Here is a 22,402-nt window from a genome sequence, read left to right on the forward strand (position 1 = left end):
ACATTTCTCACAAATTCCAAATAAAAAAATCTTGTAATTTAGAGCATGTATTTGCAGAAAATGAGAAATGGCTGAAATAAAAAAAAAGATGCAGAGCTTTCAGACCTCAAACAATCCAGAGAAATCAAGTTCATAATTACGAAGTTAGAGTTCAGAAATCAGAAAATCAATATTTGGTGAAATAATGCTGTTTTTTAATCACAGTTTTCATGCACCTTGGCATGTTCTCCTCCACCAGCCTTACACACTGATTTTGGATAATTTTATGCCATTCCTGGTGTGAAAATTCAAGCAGTTCAGCTTGGTTTGATGGCTTGTGATCATCCATCTTCCTCTTGATAATGATCCAGAGCTGTATATAATTGTGAGGTATTATATTGTAAGGAAAACTAAACCCTGGCCAGCGTGCCCATGACAAGCCAATGAGAATTATTAGAATTAAGGGTCTGTCTCTAACACCTATCCCCTCTTCTCTTCAGGTCTTCTCCTACACAGCCAATAAGGAGATCAGGACAGATGACCTGTGTCTGGACGTGTCCAAACTCAATGGGCCGGTTATGATGCTCAAGTGCCATCATCTGAAAGGCAACCAGCTTTGGGATTATGACCCATTGGTAAGTGTGTGTGTGTGTGTGTATGTGTGTGTGTGTGTGAGAGAGAGTGTGTGTCAGTGTTTGTGAGCAGCTATGAGTAGTAGCTATGTGCATTTGACTCAGATCCTTCACCTCAAGGGCGCTTTATACGCCTCCCACGTCATAAAGCATCTAAATCAGGCAACTTATTCCCATTCTCGCCTGTCCGCTGTGTGTGTGTGTGTGTGTGGGAGGAGGGCCTGTGTGTGTGTGTGTATGAATAAATGTTGACTGTGCATGTGTGCACATACACTCTCTTCCTATAGTTTGCCTTATAGATGTAGTTTGAGGGCTGATTGTGTAGTTAGATTCAGGCGACTGTCACTGTGTCTGAATATCACACTGATGCACTGATGCAGTACGTTAAAGAGCAGAGAGAGAGAGGAAGACAGAGAGAGACATACACACAATGAAGAAGAGAGAAACGAAAAATTAAAGGAAAAGAGAGGACAGAAAAAAAAGAGAATTGAGTGAGGAGAGATTTTTTTTTTCAATTTTTTTATCCCATTTTTTCTCCCAATTTACATGGCCAGTTACCCAACCCTTTCATTAAAACTCCCCCTATCACTAGTGATGCCCCAACACCAGGAAGGTAAAGACTAACACATGCCTCCTCCGATACATGTGAAGTCAGAAACCGCCTCTTTTCAGACATTGCAGAGTATCATCACAGTGCGCTTGGAGGAAAGTGCAACGACTCAGTCTTGATACATCAGCTCACAGAAGCAGCCTTGTGCTGATCAACATCACCCTTTGGAGTGATGAGAGGAAAGAGCACCATCTACCCACCCAGAGAGAGCAAGGCCAACTGTGATCTCTCAGGGCTCTGGCAGCTTATGGCAAGCTACATAAACAGGATTCAAATCAGTGTTCTCCCGATCATAGTGGCAGCGCCTTAGACTGCTGGACCACCCGAAGCCCGACAAAGAGATATAACATGAGAGAAGGAGGGAGTGAAATGATGGTAGAAATGAGAAAGAATAGAAAGAAGAAATGAGAGAGGGGGAGACGGCAGTAGAGAGACTAAAGAAAAGCAAAAATAGACAACACTCATAAAAAAAAAAATAGTTGCACTCAGGAGTAAGTATCGGATTGCAGTGCTGTTCAGAAGGTTACAGGACCAATAAATGATCAAACATTTAGACTGATATGGGCAACATTGGTCATACTGGTTCCTTATGGTCTTGGAGAATCCATCACATAATATGTAAATATTCCTAAAAGCAGAATTTGCTGTAAGGGTTGAGTGTTGATAGTGTGCCAAATAGCATTGTGTACACTTTTTCAATCAAGGAAAGGTCTGGCAATGTAGCTGCCCATGGCATTACACATGTGTATTCAATGCAAGCTTTTACACAGCAGCAGTGTGCAGACGAGCATTGTCCTTTTGAATTATTGTGTGTTATAATAGTGTGCGTTCAGAAAAGGTAGGGTTAATTGTTTCTGGACCTTAATAATGTATATAGTAAGGGCCAAAGGCGATTTGCATCTTGTACCTTACATCATGACACCAGGCCTTCAAGACTTGTGATGCGTGACAACAAACTATTGATCTTGACCCTGCCTATGGTTCCTCTATACAAGAATTCATTAATTTCATTGGTCATCTCCATTGCAATCTGAAACTTTTTTCTGGGCACAACAAAAAGAGCTATATGAAGAGAAAATAAGGGGAAAAAGAGATGGTGAGATAGAAAAAGAGATGGACAATGAGAAAATGGAAGGGGCGCCGAGTGGTCCAGTGGGATAAGCGCTGCCACTATGATCGAGAGATCGCCTGTTCGAATCCTGTTCATGTAGCTTGCCATCGGCTACCGGAGCCCCTAGAGAGCACAATTGGCCTTGCTCTCTCTGGGTGGGTAGATGGCGCTCTCTCCTCACATCTCTACAAAGGGTGATGTCCATCAGCACAAGGCGTCTGTGAGCTGATGTATCGGAACCGAGTCGCTACGCTTTTCTCCGAGCACGCTGTAATGTTGCATCAGAGGAGGAGACGTGTTAGTCTTTACCCTCCTGGTGTTGGGGCATTACTAGTGATAGGGGGAGTTCTAATGAGTGGGTTGGGCAATTGGTCATGTAAATTGGAAAGAAAATGAGAAAAAATTCAAATTAAAATTATATATAAAAAAAGGAAGAGACAAGAGAGGAAAGGAATGAATTAAGAAAGATTAGAGCAGAGCAGTGTGGAGGGCCAGCCTGAGGAGTGCTCTCTGCATTCCACTGAAGCTTCTGTTGGCTTGAGGAAACAACTCTACCTATAAACACTCCTCTCTCTCTCTCTCTCTCTCTCTCTCTCTCATATGCTCTCTCGTTCTCTCTCGCTTTTGCTCATTCTCTCTCTCTCTCGCTCTTCCCTCCAGCACCCCACATCGTTCTGGCCTCGTGCCTAGAGAGAAAGAAGAAAAAGCACGTGTGAGATACAGACAGCATGGAGAGAGAGAAAGATGGAGAGACAGACAGGTGTAATGGAGGAGTGCAGCATTTTCTCCCCTGGCAGATTAAGGCTCTGGTTTTAGTGCCCAGAAAGAGACAACCACAGCCAGGTACAGACAGACAGACAGACGGAAAGAGAGAGAGAGAGAAGCAGTGAGAAAAAGCAGTGGAGAGAGATGAGGGAGTCTCTTGCCAAAGGGAGCACCTCTCCTGCATGTATTACCATACATTACCATCACTCACGCATTGAGGTGTGTGGGGGTTCTGTTAGCCCAGATGTATCAGTGTGTTATACGTCCTGTATAATTGAAACTTTAGAACCCACAGCTCACCTAAACCCCTCGCTAAAGTGTCAGCGTGAAGGCTTCCTTTTTGACGCTCTCTGTGGATTAATGCAGTCGACATGTCTGTGTGCATACGTGTGTCAGGAGTTAAGAGGAATGACATCACAATCCCATCCATACAGGCTGCAAAATGTGTATGGTAAATAGGGATGTCTCGATCCGATCCAGCGACTTGGGTTCTAGGCAGATCTAGTCTTTTTTTTTTTTTTTTTTTTTTTACACAGATCGGTTGTGGGCTATTTTAATCACAATCCAGCTTTGAGCCTTTGTATTAATCATGATGTTCAGAGCACCATCTTGTATCCTGAAGTCACAGTTAAATTACATTATTTCCCAGCTGTTAGCACTGAGGAGAGTTCTCAGAAGGTAAATCAGAGAGTTTAGTTAAGTCTACAGTGAGTCTTCAGTGTGCAACTATGAGGGATGTTGAATCAGATTAGTCTCAGCTGATACTTTTTACTAGGAGAGGTTTCACACCAGCACTATTTGGTCTGGTTTAAACGGACTTCAATTGAGCAGGTGTGAAAACAGTAATCGCACTCATGTGTGGATCAAAACAACCAGATCGAGATTCGCTAGTGAAGGTGGTCTTGTTTGGAGTCCGGTCCCAAACTAACTCTGGAGCGGTTCACTTGTGGTAAAAAATAAAAAAAAAACGGATCTGCTCTCAATCTGACCCAGATATCGAATATACTCCTTTATATGGGCTAAACTGCTGATAAGGTGCAGTTTAATCTGATATATTAGCCAGATATTGCTAATCAACACAGTTATGAACAAGTACTGTCTCTGCTCCATGCTGTTTACACGTTTTGTTCTTGTCTGTGCTGCGTTCACTACTCACAGCCGAGCAACTCTACATCTTACTACATCTACATCTGTGCGCCACGTACTCCTAAAAACATTGTGAACTGTAAGGCTGCGAATTGTGAACGCAGCACAGACTGCGCATGCATGTTACAGAGACATTGTTTAAAGCTGTGGTAATTAGTGTTAGTTTTAAAGCAGCTTCCTACTGCACTGATATACGCGCTGGAACACAGAATCTTCTCGCTGTAGAAGAATTTAGCAACTGATCCGGACCATAGGAACCAACTACAGGTGTAAAAAAACTCCTAAGAGAATAGGAAAATCTTAAACGATAAATGCACTGAAATCTCTACTATAAATGAACAGAGAATCTTCTCACTATATTTTCTTTCTTACTCCCACGCCAGTTAACTTCGACCATTCAGAACAGACAGTGTGCTCCTGTGGTTTATTGGTGCACATTTTGGTGCGTTTAGGTTTGTGTCTGTGTGATACCAAACCAAACAGAGGTAGAAACGCTACAAATAAACAAACTCATCAACTGATCTGGACCAGTGAAACCAACTACAGATGTGAAAACGCCCTTAAAGAATCAAGAACATCTTGACTGATAAATTAAATGCACTTTAATCCCTCCTATAAATGAACAGCGAAAAATATAAGTCAGCTGTCCAGTAAATAAATCATGCAGATGCAGAACAGCACCTTCATTAATGTGCTTATCAACCATCAGAATACCAAACTTTATGATTTTGTGTTTGGCATAGTTGTTGCTGGGCCACAGCAGTCTGTGAGCAGAAACACCTTGTTGATGATAGAGGTCAAGGCACTCTGATGAACACTCTATACAATTGTGATGAGCAGAAAAACATCTTAGAATACTCAACATATCCAGTTTTGAGCAAGATGGGCTACAACAGCTAAAAAAACTCTATGGGTTGCACATCTGTCATCCATGGACAGAAAGCTGAGGCTGCAGACCAGACAAGACAAGAACAGACAAGATAACCACAATTACTATACTTGTGTAGGACAAACAGATGGAATGTGGCCACTGCTGGTTTCCCATCTGTTTATTAAACACACACATACACACTAGCCTGCACACATACAGTAATACAGTGAGATTAAGGGACTTGCTCAAGGGTGCAACAGTGGCAGCTTGCGGTCATCAATAACCCGGTGCTCTAACCACTGATCCATGACTGCCCTAATTGGACAGGTGAGGACTTGGAACCTGTAGCCTGGTCTGATGAATCTTGATTTCAGCAGAGACACACAGATGGTAGGGTCAGAACTTGGCACAAACAGCTTGAATCCACAGACCCCAACCTGCCTTGTGTCAACAGTCCAGGCTGGAGGAGGTGGTGTACTGGTGTGGGGAATGTTTTCTTGGCTCAATCTACCCTGACCTGTTAAAAACCAATCAAGCATCACTCAAATTCCACAGCCTATTTAAGTATTAGTACAGAGTTTGATGAGTTTATATCAAGTTTATATCAACTACAACTGCCAGCACCTTTCTTTTTTGCACTGAGCAAAAGAGACTGAGCAAGATTATCTTAACCACATACTTCACCACAGTAATCAATGAGCAATGCACAAAGCACCACACTAAAACCTTTTTTCTGTGATCTTACAAGCTGGTACACCCTGCAGTTTTGTTTTGCCTGTCACTTTCAGTCGAGCAGTCACAGGCTTTGTTGCGTGCCATCTCCGTTCTCCGCATTCACCCAGCTGCCTTGTACACAACACTGTGAACCAAGCCTCCACAGTGACATCTGTGATTTCCCTTTCTCCGCAATTACAACATATTGTTATGAAACCAGACAATCGTCTTCTCCATATGAAAATAATGAAGCCTTAAGCCTCTCAATGAATGTAGTGTGGATTCTGCTAGAGTCATTTGTCTGGGCAGTACATGGGCAGTTCTAACCAGACACAGCCAATCATGTTTATTTCCACTCACTGCACTGTCCACTGTGGGTGGTAATTCCTTCTATGATGTATTCCTGGGACACACATGATTCTATTAATCTACGAATGTTTAAGCAAGAATACAATAATATCAAAATCTTTAAATTAAAAGCGCTAATGGAACTGTGGTATAATCGCAATAATACACTGAGGGTTTGTGCTATAACATTGTAATATTGGCACTACTGTGCACACAGTTCCATTATCGCTGTTTATTCAAAGATTTTGAGTTAAAGATGATTAGCATGCTCAATCTGTTTCGTTTAAAAAAAAATTAAATAGTTCCATTGTTGCTCTGTTTGTAGCTGCACTGTTTGGCTTGTAAGCGCTGCATAATTGCTAGGTTACCTGTATGTGGTGGAGTAATACATGGAGAGCTTCGGTTACAGTGCATTACGGGCTGATAATGGCACTCAGAGAACGCCTCTCAGCCAATCGTATTGCAGGGTTGGAACTAACTGTGGTATAATAAATCGTAAAACACACTTCAGAAATAAAAAATAAAAATCCCGTTTATCTCCAATAGTTAATGTCACCTTGACATGAGCATGCTAGCCAGTGTTTAACCCCACTCACAAGATATCATCACACAGCTTATACAAGTGTGTGCATTCAATGCGCAGATAAGGATGTTTGGCTTGTGCCTCTTAGTTCCAGTTATGATTAAGTTATGATTAACCCTGTTTCTCTCTCTCTCAATCTCTCTCTCAATCTCTCTCTCTATCTTTCTCTCTCTCTCTCTCTCTCTCTCTCTCTCTCTCTCTCTCTCTCTCTCTCTGCAGAAGCTGAGTCTGGTGCATGTGAACAGTAATCAGTGTTTGGATAAAGCTTCAGAGGACGACAGTCAGGTGCCCAGTGTCAGAGACTGCACGGGCAGCCGCTCTCAGCAGTGGCTGCTCCGCAACGTCACACTGCCTGAAATCTTCTGAGCACACACACACACACACGAGGACCCACGGCGAGGCGAACGGACAGGCTCTCGACACCACGGACGGTGGAGAGACGGAGAAAGAGAGCGAGAGAGTGCGAGCCTGCAGATCACCTCTGTACTCCTCTTTCATTTCCTAGAGGTGCACTTAGGAGGCAGAGCCAAAATAACAGACCTACATATGTAAATGAATCTCCCCATCACTCCACTTTACCGAGACGAGGAACAAGATGGAGAGAGAAAGAGAGAAGGAGAGACATTGAAGGAAAGACTGCTAGAGGACATGATTCTGTCTTCTGTGCAGAATGCTTGGTGCCCTTGTCTTCCTTTGAGGAGCAGAGTGGTTTAGGGTATGTTTACAAGGTTGCCTCCCTTTTAGAATATCAGATTGTGTGCATGTGCATATGTGTGTGTGCTAGAGTGTGTGTGTGTGTGTGGTTACACAGAAGAGTTTCATCTTTGTTTTTTATTTAAATCTTTTTTGAACAATATTAGTATGTGGATTTAAGTATTGACCACATTCAGCTGAAACTCAACATTTGTGTGTGTGTGTGTGTGTGCGTTTGTGTGTGTGTGTGTGTGTGTGCGCGCGCGTGTGTGTGTGTGTGAAGGACGCATATCAGGATGGATCTCCATGCATCTGTGGATGCTTTAGTGATGCGCTCTGATTGGCCTAGCTCTGGAGCATGAGCCCCCCCTGCTGGCCACCCACTGGTCAGCTTCATCATCAGCTCACCCAGCTCAGAAAGAACAGCCTGCCCAAAGAGAAAGATCAGTGAAAATATCCGTGAACTCAGAATACCAGTCATATCTTACATTTAGAAGTAGATCTTTTTAATGTAGGGAAATTTTATTGTTTTATTTTTTATTTGCATTTTTGTGAGTGCCACAAGCAAGTACCTTCATACAGTGGTATTGAAAAGTTTGGGCATCTCTGGTCAATACGTGTGTTTCTTTTAAGAGATGAACTGATCTCCAAAAGGCATAAAATTAAGGATTTATTATTTATGTCATTTTTTAAGCAAGATTGTTTTACTGCTTTAATGCCTTTTTTATTCATAAAGAATTAAAAGCAGATGGGCCTGAAACAAAAGTTTCAGAAGGCTCTCAGTGCTGTGAGATTCTTGGGTCATTTTGCTCTTTTGAGGCCTGTCTTTTCAATCATGTAAAGTCAGGGCATGTGAGGTGCATAGTCTCCACCAAGTGAAATGTTCACCATGCCAGAAGCTGCTGCACAAGTATAACCAATCCATCTGCACCCAGAGAATTGGCCTGGTTGCAAAGCTGAGGTGAATCAGTCAGGTGCTTGTCGAGGCTTTTAGGTTAGCTCCTAGACTAACATCTTCTCTGACTACTGTTGTTTTAATGTCTTTATTATATATTCCATATCATTATAAGTGTTATCATCATGTGCACGTGTTTTCTTACATTTTAAGGCTTTCGTTAATACACAGTTTTTGTTTGTTTGTTTTTTTTATCTATGAAAGAGATCTCATTTAATATGAGAAAGCACCTTATTCACTCAGTGCCCATGTTGAAACGAAAGCGAGGCTGGGGGGTACACTCCTAAACAAGGAAAATTCCAAGACAGTGAGGGAGCCGGCAGAATATCCACCAGTTTAAATGGCAGCACCTGTGTGGAAAACTAACCGCAAACACCTCTCTGAATTAACAGTGAAAGCAGTTTAATAATAGGCAGAAAATGAGTTAAGGTTATGTTTTAAGTCTGTTTTACTAAAAGGCTAAAGAAACTGGATTGAGGGTTAAGTGCAGGACATGGCTAGCTAGATAATTTTTATTTGCTGTCATGAAAACTCACGTTTTAGCTAGCTTGCTAGTTACTAATTAGCTTAGTGACTGTAGAAAAATATCTTGTAGTTTGTTTATCTACAGTCCATCTTAGAGGATTAACTGAATTATCTCTCCAGGCAAATAACATGCATACCTGTCAAGTTTTAGATTTAAAAATAAGGGATATTTTCCTCAGTCCGCTTAAAGTCGTCCCACCAGCCCAACGAAGGTTCAGCATCCCTTACATTTTAAGACAGGTTTACAAAAAATCTAAAATAACCACATGTGAACCATTTACACACTACAATTAGATTATCAGAATCTGAAATGTTGTGGACATTCCTACATATGTCATTCTTTAATACAGCCAAATTAAAAACCCTTTTCTAGATATTTAAAAAAAAGTTAAGATTTCATGTATTTTTTGGCATAAATGCACTCTTTTATATGATATATTTTTTATTTATATAATAGATTTAAAATTGAACAAGGGGTGCACAAATTCTGCAAAATGACTGTAGGTGACCTAAAAATAGTATCATGAGCTTTTACTAAAATTAGTCCTAAGGGGCCTACACAATTAATAATTTTTAATTAATACTTCTTTTTTTTGATCACTCCACCCCTGATCAGTTCAGTTAATTTCGGTCCTCTCCACATTTCTAGTTAAACTGAGTCACAAGCTGTAATTTTTTTATTTTAAAAGGTTTAATCTGTGTGTTTTATTTCGGAGACAAGTATTTTTAAGCAGCTATCAGAAAAATCTCATCACAGTTTCCATGATTAGCCATCCGTTACCTTTCTTTTAGAAAAATCGCTGAATATCCAGATATGTTTTAACATCAGCTGCTCCGACTAGCTGCCTGAACTCACAGCGACGAGGGGCTTCCCCACACTGACCCTCCTTTGCAAGCTGATTGGCTGTTTCTCCTGAAAGGCGGGACTTTCTCCTTGAACCGGCTCCACGATTGGTTAAGAGACACAGAGCGGTCAGTGCCCTGTCTCCTCAATAATATATATATTTTTATTTAGTATAATACGGGAAATTTACGGGAAAATACTAATGCGGGAGGACGGCGGGAAAGAGGAGTAAAATACGGTAGGTTCCCGGCCAAAATGGGAGACTTGACAGGTATGAACATGGCTCCAGCATCCTGCTTCAACTTCTTTCTTAAACACTCTTTAATAAAGTGTTCTGAACTTACTTTTGTGTCCATGTTAATCTGTAATATCAAATCAGACATAAAATAAATGTTAACATGACTGTTAAATGCTAAACACAGTCCAGCTAAGCATGCAGGTGTACACTCTTATAAGACCAGGCTAGCCACGCTAGGATATTAACTAGCGTTAGCTCGCTAAGCAGGCTAATCTAAAGAGCTGTGGTTTGACTAACATTACCCCTCACTTGTTTTGACATTAAACTGAGAAAATGACCAATTCAGGGTTATTCAAGTCATAGCCTCTTAGATAAGGTTCATCAGGCTAGATTAGCTGCCTGGGTAATATTATAATGGATAGCCTTAGCTAGCTAGCAACATAAGCTAGCACAGTAACATCTTAAAATGAAATGGTGATCTCTACTGATTTAGTGAATTTATTTGCAGTGAAGTACAGGATCTTTGGGAAAACTATGGAAGGTTTGACCTTCATAAGATTTTTTTATTTTGTATTTTTTTTTTTGAGGAAGAAGATGAAGTGCATTTGGGAATGTAGCAGTTGGAAATGTAGCATTGCTAGCACCCAGCTAAACAATGCTACTTCCGTCCCCCACAGCCTCGGTTTGCTAGACAATGGTGACGTAGATGAATAAAGTGTATTATTTTAGATTTCCTATTCATGCATTTCATTGACTCTCTTTTTTTTGGTTTGTTTTCTGATGCTCTCTGAAGTGATGTCAGTATAATTTGCTGTTCGTCTCTGCTTAGTGCTCTGATTTTAGTAGAATATTGAGGCTGCAAATATTGAAATATTAAATATTGACATATTGAGTGTTGCTGATCACTGATTAAGCCTCACAGCACCGGCGGCATCTACTTCACCACAGCTTTACAACTGAGTTTCCTTTCCGCAAAATAAATATAATATGTGTTAAATATAACACATTTAACCAGAGATGCAGCACCTCTTCTTTTTTTATGAAAAATAAGTTAAATCTTTTTTGTTTGTTGTGGTTCAAAGCTAGCAAATTACCTATGCTCTGAATAGCTCTAAATCACATTAAATTGTCTGCTAAAATGTTGTGTTAGCATCTCATAGCTAGCTAGTTTTTGATCAGTGTTCACAGCAGTAGCTACTGAATACAGGCTGCATTAACTTTAAATACAATACTGCCATACAATATTTGGTATAAAATGACCTGTAATAAATCACTCACACTAATTACATTAACAGACATTTTGAACAGGGGTGACCAAACTTTTTCATGCCACTGTATATATATATATATATATATAGACCGACAGAGAGGGAGAGGGAGTTGTTTTTGTCTTTTATTTTTCTGTATGTATGTATTCTCACTACTTGTTTGGTGTCTGTAATGAGGTGGTCATATAGTGCTAAGATTCAGACTGGCCCAGCACTGGGCTCATCCTGACGAGTTGCCTTCCTCTGAATTGAAGCCTTCTGGCTCATAATCAGCTCTGTAATCCATGAGCACATGAGTGATTGTGTTAGAAGAGATGAATTCAGTAATGTGTGGTCTTATCATTTATCATTTACAGATTCAAGGGCTTAGGCCTGCTGTACGTGTGTGAGAGAGAACGTGTATGGATTATATGTGTGTGTGTATGTGTGTATATGTGTGTGTGTATGTGGATAGCGATGGGGTGGGGTTAATTTGTTTTAAGGTCTTTTTTTTATATACTCTACATCATTACTGCTATTGCTGTCATGTGCATGTGGTTTCCTATATTTGAAGTCATTTGTTAACACATTTTTTTTTGTTTTTTTGTTTTATTTTTTAACCTTTGCGAATCGTGTGAAGGCTAAAAGAGATTTCACTTGGTATCGGAATTCTTTGTGGAATTCTTTTACGTTTCCTGTCCATGCATTTCACTGACTTGTTTTTTTTGTGCTGTTTTCTGAGGTGATGTCAGTATATAATGTGCTGCTGTTCACCTCTGGTTAGTGCTCTGATTTTAATGGGGGCTGCAAATAAACAGAATGCTGCTGAGCACTGATTAGTGTGGGGGTGAAAGAAAGAATAATCTAGTGGCCCCACCCCCTTCACTCCCCCTTTCTTCCTCCCCTCTCACCCTCTGTGACTCAGAATATCGGAATAAAGGACAAATGGAAAGATTTCCCTTGGAATACGGAATACACAGCACGAAGGAATTCACTTTTTTTTTTTTTTTTTTTTCGAGTGAAGGAATTGACTCCCTTATCTGTGAATGGCAGGACAAGCTTCAAAGTCAGAGAGGGACATCAGATAGACCTGTCCATCATCATCGTCGCACATCCAAGCCACGAACAGATGGCTAGAGTTTACAGAGTTTTCCCTTCAGTCTGATGGTGACCAGGTGTCGTCTATACAGAGCTGTGTATGTGTATGTGCGCGTTGGTGTGAGGAAACGAGTGAAAGCAGCATGCAAGTATAAAGTATGGGTGTTTTTGTCGTCTTTTGTTTTCCCCCTTTCGTTTTTTTTGTTGGCTGACTGTGGGTGTGGCCTGATGATGGACAGGTCAGGACACTTGGAGCTGATCCACAGGCTGGAGGAATAAATGGAAAGTTTACAGTCCAGCTTCTGCTCTGCTGTCTCATTTCTTTGACCATAAACTCCTGAAACACAAACATGTTGTTGCATCATAAGACTCTGAAAGTATGAAAGTCAATACATTTCAAGTCGGGGTGGGACACAGATTGCCACTTAAAACACAAGAATATCAAAATATTTTGCCCAAGATAACAAATATATTACGATGATGTGATTCTGCGAAACTATAATATATCACAATACAAATCTCTGTGATGCTTCAGAGCATCTGTGTTACAAAAGAAGATCAAATACTCATAAATACCAGGAATTATGGATTTAACAACCAATATTCTTCACCACAGGTTTACCTTATTCATTTAGCTAACACATCATCTAGTTAACACTACCATGGAAGTGAACCAAGGTTAGCGGAGTTAACATCAGTGGCGAGATAACTAACATACTAACATTAGCAGCAAGTTAGCTAGGTTAGCAGCAACGCTAGCCATTGTTAGCAGTGCTTAGCGCTAGTAAATGCAGCCTGGCAGAGCTTCACTGAGGAACCCTGAGTGTTCCAGTAAGCCAAGGTGATATCAGCTAGCGGTTCATCCCTTGTAGCTTGTACACTCCAATAAATTCACCTCTGAACGGCACAAATCTCTAGCGCTGCTGTTAACAGCTAATGATATTACTCTCCAGGCTTGTTGCTTCAATGAAACCCCTTTATATTGCTGCATTTTCTGAATTCTAGCGGCTTTACTGCACCTTACAGCCTGTCTGAGTTCATTTATGAGAAGCACTGTTGATTTTCCCAAAATGAAAGGATTTTAAGTGAGCCTTAGGGTGCAAAAAATATTGTAAATTAAATTAGGGAAGAAGGGGAAATGGAACAACCACACCTGTGTAAATTTCTATCTATCTGCCCGGAGAGAGCATGACCAGTTGTACCCTGTTCTTCTCCTTCTGCTGATTAAGTCAAGTGATCAAACAAATCAAGTCAAACAAATCAACTTCAATTTGTTGACATGTTTTCTGTGTGCATAAAAAGGCATTATACTGTATAATGCACTGTTATCAACTGGAAATGCCAACGTTACTAACCTACTACAGAAGTGATACATTTTTGGTTGAATTCACTATAAACCATTGGTAAATTATTGTTGAACTAGCTGTGAAAAATCCTAAGTCTTTGCTTTTTGGAAACGTTGGAAATAGACTTAAGTTTCCTGAATGATTAACTGAAATGCAGTCAGCTGAGCTCAACTCATTCCTGTTCGCTCTGACATCTGACTTCCAAGGTAAAAGGAACACAGTGTAATAGTGAATCCAGACAAAACAAGTCCTGCCACTGTTTAGCATTGTTAGAGATACCAGTTGATAAGAGCATTATGTAGTATTTTGCACAATCAAACCCAGTGAAAACATTTCCACAGATAGAGATTGGGCAGTACTGTGTGAAAGTGTGAATAATTTAATGACACAAATAGATAGAAATGCTAATAAACTCTGTAATACTACTTACTGCTTTTCACTACTAATAATGCATGGTGCTGCCATATTGGATTCTCACCTTGTCAAAGTGCTTATGCTGCTTTCTGTTAAAACTCAAATGTCAGAATTTCTGAGTTCCAAGGAACAGATTTCAACTGGAACATCTCCACAAATCAAATTTTGATCATTTTGAAGTTTTAAAAGAGAGATTCCAACATCCAAGTTAAAATGATATGCAGCATTAGTCGAGCCTTAACAATTAAAAGGCCACCTAGACAATTTTATATAACTATTAAATGAATACAGCCACTAAATCTAGAGTTTCTCTAATTTTAGCATTTAACAGATTATTCAAGTTATGCAAACACCATTATTTTATAGATTAAATAAGGAATAAATAATCAGAGCTTCTGAAAAAAAATTGGCCACCAGCTCTATAATCCATATTTGCTTGTAAAAAGGGTTCTTGTTTATAAGCAGCTGCAATGTAAAGTTGCAAATCTATATCACATGTCTGTAAGTTTATTGGCTGGTTGCGAAGTAGAAATCGAATTATTTCTTGAGGCATATAAACCCAGAGTTTCACACAGAGTTTCCTATAAACTGATTACATAATTGCTTGCTCACTGTAAGTAGTATTTTGAAAGATAGTTATTAATTTACTGTAGGACCCCCAGATCATGCCCTATATGGTGGTATTTCATCTTGATTTAAAAATTATTTTTTTAGGCCCCAGCGAGAATTGAACTCGCGACCCCTGGTTTACAAGACCAGTGCTCTAACCACTGAGCTATGGAGCCCTGCCTGTGTTGTTTAGTAGTACGGTGTCATTATGAAGGAGTCACTTTGTCAACTGAATAGAACCACACCTAAGAGATTTGGCAGGAATCCTAATTCAACTGAGCTGCTGTAGCTGAGGTACATTCCAGTACTACAGGCTTATCTACATTTTTGAGTTTTTGTGTTACTTAACTATTACATCACTGAAACATTTACTCACTGCTGTCGCCCATTTTCCCTTCTAATAACATAATTTTTTGTATCTCTTCTTAATGTAAAAATTGCATGCTTGGTATATGAGATTTTTACCTGCTGTATAAAAATAGCATAAATTTAAGTAAGACAGTGGACAGTGACAACCAACATTCATCATTTGTATTGCTACTGTTCTAAGGGCCTTACTCAAGGGTTCAGCAGACACAGTTTGGCAAATTATGGTTTCAAACCCACAATTCTGTCATCAATTACCCAGTGCTCTAACCACTGAGCCACCAGGCTGAAGTGACTCAAATCTGACTTTTCTGCTCAATGTGGCTCAAATCTGATTTTTTTATGGCTGTTTGAACATGCCAAATCCATTTTTTTGAAATCACATTTGAGTCATTTCATATGTGGTCCTAAATCATATATATATATATATATATATATATATATATATATATATATATATATATATATATATATATATATATATATATATATATATATATATATATATATATATATATATATATATATATAGAGGGGTTGGACAATGAAACTGAAACTCTTGGTTTTAGACCACAATAATTTTTTGACCTGTTGGACAGTTCTGGTGGAAACAGGAGAGTTGAGGTGCACATTGAATTCTGCCGTGATTTGAGCAGCCATGGTTTTATGTTTTTTGGATACAATCTGGGTTAGCACCCGAACATCCCTTTCAGACAGCTTCCTCTTACAGCGTCCACAGTTAATCCTGTTGGATGTGGTTGGTCCTTCTTGGTGGTATGCTGACGTTACCCTGGATACCGTGGCTCTTGATACATCACAAAGACTTTCTGTCTTGGTCACAGATGCTCCAGCAAGACGTGCACCAACAATTTGTCCTCTTTTGAACTCAATAGGGTATGTCAACCCTAATGTTGTGTGCATTGTATTATTTTGAGCAGAATTGTGCTCTTACCCTGCTAATTGAACCTTCACACTCTGCTCTTACTGGTGCAATGTGCAATTAATGAAGATTGGCCACCAGGCTGCTCCAATTTAAACATGAAACCTCCCACACTAAAATGACAGGTGTTTCAGTTTCGTTGTCCAACCCCTGTATATCTGATCCATGGACATGTGACATGAACGTGAACAGTCAATTCGTAATTTATGCCTCTTTTTGCTTTAACCATGCTTCTCTCCCGTTAGCTGCAAAAACAGCAAAAGCAAACCACCTGTCCTTTTTTCACCTCCTCGACCTGAACATGCATTTCAGACCAGCTGTTTATTCTCCTCTCAGCAAAAGATGCTCCACATATATGAGCTGCTAACGCATCCATTTCCTTTTATAAATCTACGAGTCGTCTCTCAAATATGGCATTTTTTGTTGTTGGTGAAGAAGGTGACTTTTATACATGTATCAATGTGCACATGTGAGGTGTTTCAGGGCTAGATTTATTCACATTACACACAGATACAGGTCATTTACATTTCTGAATGTAAACCGTCAAGATACCCAAATCCGATCTGAGCAAAAAATCTGATTTAAGCAGCGTGGCTTGAAATGTGAACGTAGTTATGTTTCATAGTTCCTGACCGCCAGGGCAGTGCTTAAATGTGAATGTATCACTGCCGTGCCCACGGCGAACCGAGAGTAGTATACCAACGAAGTCACTCACGTGACACAGCGTGTGACGCATGAAGGGGTATAATACCCCCTGGCACTCGCTGCTCCTCCTCTTTCTCTTTCTCTTCTCGCCCAGAACCGATTGAGTGCAGCTCGTTCAGAGCTTTGGTTTTTCCGACCTCTAGAGCTGTTTTTCTTCATCTTTTCTTGGATTATTGGATTATTCGCCAGTGCTCACACAAAGCTTGGTGCTCCAAGCTTCGAGTCACTGTGCTTTTCTTCGTCGAGGCTCAGCACCGTGAGTACACTCCACGGTAGCTCGAGCTTAGCTTCGGTACCTCTTAAGCAGTGTTGGGAGTAACGGCGTTAAAACTAACGGCGTTACTAACGCCGTTACTTTTTTTCAGTAACGAGTAATCTAACTAATTACTATGACTGTAACTATAACGCCGTTACCATTTCCAACACCCCGTTACTGCACGTTACTTTAGCAGCTCTATGAACTTTTTTTTTTATTTCGCTTTGCCCTGGTTAACCCCTCCTCTGTCCGGTGAACTTGAGCTTCTGGCCGCTGTGCCTGTGGTTTGGCGTGGTGAAGTGAGGCACAATTGTGACGATTTGCGTGCTCTAATCAATTCAGTGATTGCCGTGGACAACCCAAGTTCCGAATTAAGGACGTTAAGCTCTTTTTAGCTGCTCCGGTTTTTGTGGTGCTGCTGCTTTCTATTTTAGAGCTTAGATTCTCTGCCCGAATCCCACCTGACCTGAGGACCGACCCGAAATCAGGCTCCTATTTTTATTTTATATAAAGCTCTGGTGTGATAATCACAATGTTGCTAAGTAACCAATTATTATTGTTCACTAAAGCGAACGAAATAGCGAAAATTGAAAGTGAAAAACATTTGTGTTAACTGAATCTAATAAAAACGGTAATTAAAAGGAAAAACATAACTATCTCGAACTGTATTTTGTGTTTATAAAACTAACTAAAACGAACTGAAATTACTGATAGAATACCCTCATTTTTGTGTTTAATTTATTTATAAGCGCTGTTGTACAGCGGAGTTGTACAGCGGGAGTTGTTGTGCCGAGCGCGCGGCACCTCGTGGTCCGTTAGTTCTTGTGTAAAGCGCTCGCGCTAGCAAGCCCACCCTAAAATGAACAGAAAAATAAAAACAAAATAAAATTAAACTATAATAAAAATGAAAACTGTAATCACGTAGCTCTGGGCGCACGTGAACGCCTCCGCGTTTGACTTGTAGCATTGTGTGTAGCTGTTCTTAAAAATAATTTAAATTAAATAATAGTTCTATGCTTCTATGTTACGGTGTTAATTAACATAATTCTGATTATATTTCGCTCATTCAATCAGCCCGAAAACAGACAGTTTATGGGGCGGATCGGGTCAGGCTCATAATGACAGTTTATGGTTCGGGCTTGGGCAGAATGTGCACGGGCTCCGGCTGGGTCGGATTTTTTGGGCACGATCTAAGCTCTATTCTCTTTTGGTGAAGCTGTTATATTAATACCATTTTAACGGGCATTAAATTGTTGTTTTTGTCCATTATTTTGTTTTATATATACATATTTCTTTTGAGTGTGGCTTGGTTTGTTAAATTTCATCCCCAGACGCGTTTTTCCGCTTTTTTCAGTATTACAAGTTTTAGTAATTTTCTTTGGTTGTGTGGAGAATTTCGTTTTATTTTTTTGAAATTCGTTAGATTATATTTTTGTCAACATTTTGGGTTTATTTTCGTTTGTTATTTTTTGTTATTTTTCTAATAATAATAGTAAATGCATAATTGATTTCCTTTTTTTGACGGGCGAATAATAAAAAGTAACGCGATAGTTACTTTTACTGGTAACTAATTACTTTTATAGTGGAGTAACTCCGTTAGTAACTCAGTTACTTTTTTGGAGAAGTAACGAGTAACTATAACTAATTACTTTTTCAAAGTAACGTGCCCAACACTGCTCTTAAGCTATCTCTGCCTTAGCTGTCTGGTGCTCGGTACACCGAGTTCACGCTAGCGTGCAGCGTAGCGCTCGACACTTGAGGCTAGCCAGTGGCTAGCGGCCACTGTGGGCGGCTTTTTCAGCGCTTTTCCCGGAGCCGCGGCCTGGCTAGCGCAGCGATGCTATCTCCGATCGGCTGCATGCAATGCCCGGCCATCCTGGAGCCCTATGACGGACACCGGCTGTGCCCTTCTTGCCTGGGCTTGGACCATCTGCGCGAAGCGCTCTCTGATCCGTGCATCGACTGCGTTATGATCCCCATGGCTACCCGCCACAAGCGGCTAGCAGGCCTGGAGGTGCGAAGTGAGGCCTCCCTCCCCGCCGCAGCAACCAAAGCTCGCGGAAAAAGGAGCACGGATTGCTCGTTAGAGCCACCACGGAAAAAGAAAAGCTATGGAGCGCTTTCTAACCGCGTGGACTCGGTGGTTTCGGAATTACACCAGCTAAAGAGCCTGATCTTAGCTATGAACAGCCAGACAGAGAACCGAGCGGACAAGACCCCCTCGGCTGAATTGATAGAGGCTGCTTCACCAAGGCGGGAGGTTGATTTTGACATCCTGTCCACAGCTGCCTCCAACGCGGATTTCACGCAGGGATCGGCTCTCGAGCATGAGATGGAGCTTGGGTCTTTTCCGACCAACAGCTCTCCTGTACCTCCACTCTCCATGTCTTCAGGCGAAGCCAGGGGAAGTGAGGACCCACCCTCCGCAGTTTCTCGCAGGGCTTCGGTGGAGGTAACTATTAAGTTAGCATTGGCCAGGCTTGGCCTGGACACACCAGCAGCGGGGAGTGTACGCTCTAACGAGCTGTTCAAGCGCCTAGAGGCAGGAGATTTCGCGGTGCCGCCATGTCAGGATTTCGTGTCTGAATTCGCGGCTGCCTTCAGGAGTGAAAAAGCATGTCGACCGACGGAAACGGCGCGCATGCTAGCATCCATGGCCGGAGCGGCTGACTATGGGTTGGCCTCCATGCCCGCGATCGACCCCTGTGTTGCTTCCACGATGGTTTCGCTTCGGCCGGAGCCTCGCTGCCCAAGCACGGAGTGTAGGCGCACGGACGAGCTGGTTGTCAAGATGCACAACTCAGCGACGCGGATAGGGAGACTGCTGAATTCTCTCTGCATTCTGCTCATCGCGCTGCAGAATTCCCCCGCATCCACGGAGGATTCACATAGCTCAGAGGAGCTCCTGAACTTGGCCCTCTTGACCGCGGGCTATATGACCCACGATGCTGGTCGCCTCGTAGCTACGAGCCTGCATGCTCGACGCCAGGTGTGGCTAGCCCAGTCTTCCCTGCCCGAACCGTGTCGAGCCACGCTACGGTCTGTGCCTCTCAAGCCCGGGTTTCTCTTCGGGCCAGCAGCCAAGGAAGCCCTGGAGCGGCGCTCCTCCGTGACGGAGGCTCGGAAGCTACATAGTGCCGGGCAACCGCAGAGTTTTCGTCGCCCGCTGCAGCGAGCTCGAGGGCACGATCGAGAGAGGCGCTTCAGCGCCGCAGCTCTGCCACCGCGTCCCGCAGGCCCCGCGGCTCCGCCGAGAGCGCCTAGGCAAAACTCCCACCCTCCCAAGCCACGCACAGCTGCTGCGACTGACCGCCGCTGACGCGTTACGGCCGGTGACACTGTTGCTCTCGCCATCACATCTGGCTTATTGGGAAAGGACGGTCTCAGACCTGTGGGCCCTGAGCACCATGATAGAGGGTTACAGACTGCAATTTCGTCGCCGGCCACCATTATGCTCTCGCCCTACGGTGACCAGGGCGCTGTGGCTCGCGGTGAACTGGAACAAGAGTGCTTTGACTCCAACTCAGAAAATAACCTTTTTAGGCATGGTCTTGGATTCGCGTCGAATGCTGACCACCCTACCTCCAGCCCGCGCCGCGGATATATTATCGGCTATTCACAGCCTCAGACGAGGCGCCAATGTGCAATACTTGAGGCTTTTGAGACTGCAGGGACTTCTCACAGCTGCTGCACAGGTTGTCGCGTTGGGAAAGCTCCACATCCGACCGTTCCAGATGTGGCTCATCAGCTTAAGGCTGGACGCTGTATGGCACAGGCGCACACTCGTTCGCATTTCCAGCGAATGTTTGACTGCCCTCGATGTCTGGAAATCTACACCCTTCCTGCTGTCAGGGGTGACGATGGGTCAGATTCCTTCTCGCAGAGAGGTGATCACTACAGACACTTCAGCCACCGGTTGGGGGGCTTTTTGGAACCACAGAGCTGTACAAGGAACTTGGTCCAGGCGGCAAGCACGGGACCACATCAACATCCTGCAGTTACGAGCGATAGCGCTCGCTCTGAGACATTTTCTCCCGGTGCTCCGCGGCAGACATGTCTTAGTGAGATCAGACAATATCTCAGCAGTTTATCACGTGAATCACTTCGGCGGAACGAGGTCCCGCAGGCTACTGGCACTTGCACAGGAGCTCTGGACGTGGGTTCACCCCAGAGTGTTGTCTCTAAGAGCATCTCATGTGACGGGCACCACCAATGTCACGGCGGATGCACTGGACCTGTTTGCCTCACTGGACACAACACACTGCCCTCTCTGGTTTTCGAAGAGAGCGCTGCACAGCCCGTTGGGCCAGGATGCCCTGGCTCACAGCTGGCCAAGAACGCTGCTCTATGCTTTTCCCCCTTTACCACTGATCACGGCTGTCCTGGACAGAGTGCGTCTGGAACAGCATCGGGTACTCTTGGTGGCCCCGAGGTGGCCGTATCAACCATGGTTTCCGACTCTGCTGTCCCTACTCCGCGGGATTCCATAGGAATTCCCGCGTCGAGCGGATCTGCTTTCAGAACTGAATGGACAAGTGTGGCACCCACGGCCGGAGCAACTCCAGCTGTGGCTGTGGCCCTTAGGCCCACCATTGAGCTAGACTCATGTACGGCCCAAGTCAAAAACACAATTGATAATGCTAGAGCACCTTCTACGCGCGCTCTATATAAGGGCAGATGGAAGGTGTTTGCTGCTTGGTGCGCTAACAAGGGTGTGGACCCACATCTCTGCACGCTACAGACAGTTTTATCCTTTCTTCAAACATTACTGGAGGAAGGCAGGACTGCTTCAACGGTCAGGGTGTACGTAGCGGCCTTAGCCTGCCACTTAATACCTGCGGACGGTACTTCCTTAGGCTCTCATAAGCTGGTGACTGCGTTTTTGAAGGAAGCGAAGAGACTGGCTCCCCCTCGTACGCTGCGGCATCCCCCCTGGGATCTTCCGCTAGTGCTGAACGCTCTCCGTGAGGCTCCTTTTGAACCGCTGGAGCGGGCGGAGCTAAAATGGATTTCTCTTAAAACTGCCTTCCTGCTGGCTGTTTGTACAGCGAAGCGGAGATGTGAGCTACATGCGCTGTCAGCCCCTTGTGTTTACAATGGGGCTTGAATGATTGCAGTGTGAGACTGAGGCCGAACGCTGCGTGTTGAATCCTGCTTTTGTGAACCAAACCATTGATCTTCCAGCCTATGTGGACAGTTCTGATACCAGGAGACTGAAATTGTGCCCTGTGAGGGCTCTACGGGCTTATGTGTCGGCTACGACGGCTGTTCGTCAGACAGATCAGCTGTTTGTTTGTTTCTCTGCTGCAAAGTTGGGAAAACCACTTTCGAAGCAGCGTTTATCCCACTGGCTGGTGGAGGTTATTCAAGGGGCCTACAGGGCTGCGGATCGTCCCCTGTCTGACGC

The 22,402-nt window shown here is 42.8% G+C and overlaps 1 protein-coding gene and 1 non-coding gene across 2 annotated transcripts in view; one reads left to right on the forward strand and one right to left on the reverse strand.

Moving 5' to 3' along the window:
• The window catches only part of galnt1 (UDP-N-acetyl-alpha-D-galactosamine:polypeptide N-acetylgalactosaminyltransferase 1), a 218,950-nt gene extending 206,293 nt beyond the window's left edge, over nt 1-12,657 (forward strand). The window contains exons 13-14 of the mRNA XM_049464310.1: nt 480-614; nt 6,979-12,657. Of these exons, the coding sequence (XP_049320267.1) occupies nt 480-614; nt 6,979-7,125 (282 nt within the window). The 3' untranslated portion in view covers nt 7,126-12,657. The remainder of the gene's footprint in view (nt 1-479; nt 615-6,978) is intronic.
• A 2,174-nt stretch (nt 12,658-14,831) lies between these two features.
• Nucleotides 14,832-14,904, reverse strand: trnat-ugu (transfer RNA threonine (anticodon UGU)). Its single transcript has one exon. It is a non-coding gene; the product is annotated as a tRNA-Thr (tRNA).
• Between the last annotated feature and the right edge of the window lie 7,498 nt (nt 14,905-22,402).

This window comes from Astyanax mexicanus, chromosome 1 (genome assembly GCF_023375975.1).
Source record: "Astyanax mexicanus isolate ESR-SI-001 chromosome 1, AstMex3_surface, whole genome shotgun sequence".
Classification (NCBI taxonomy): Eukaryota; Metazoa; Chordata; class Actinopteri; order Characiformes; family Acestrorhamphidae; genus Astyanax; species Astyanax mexicanus.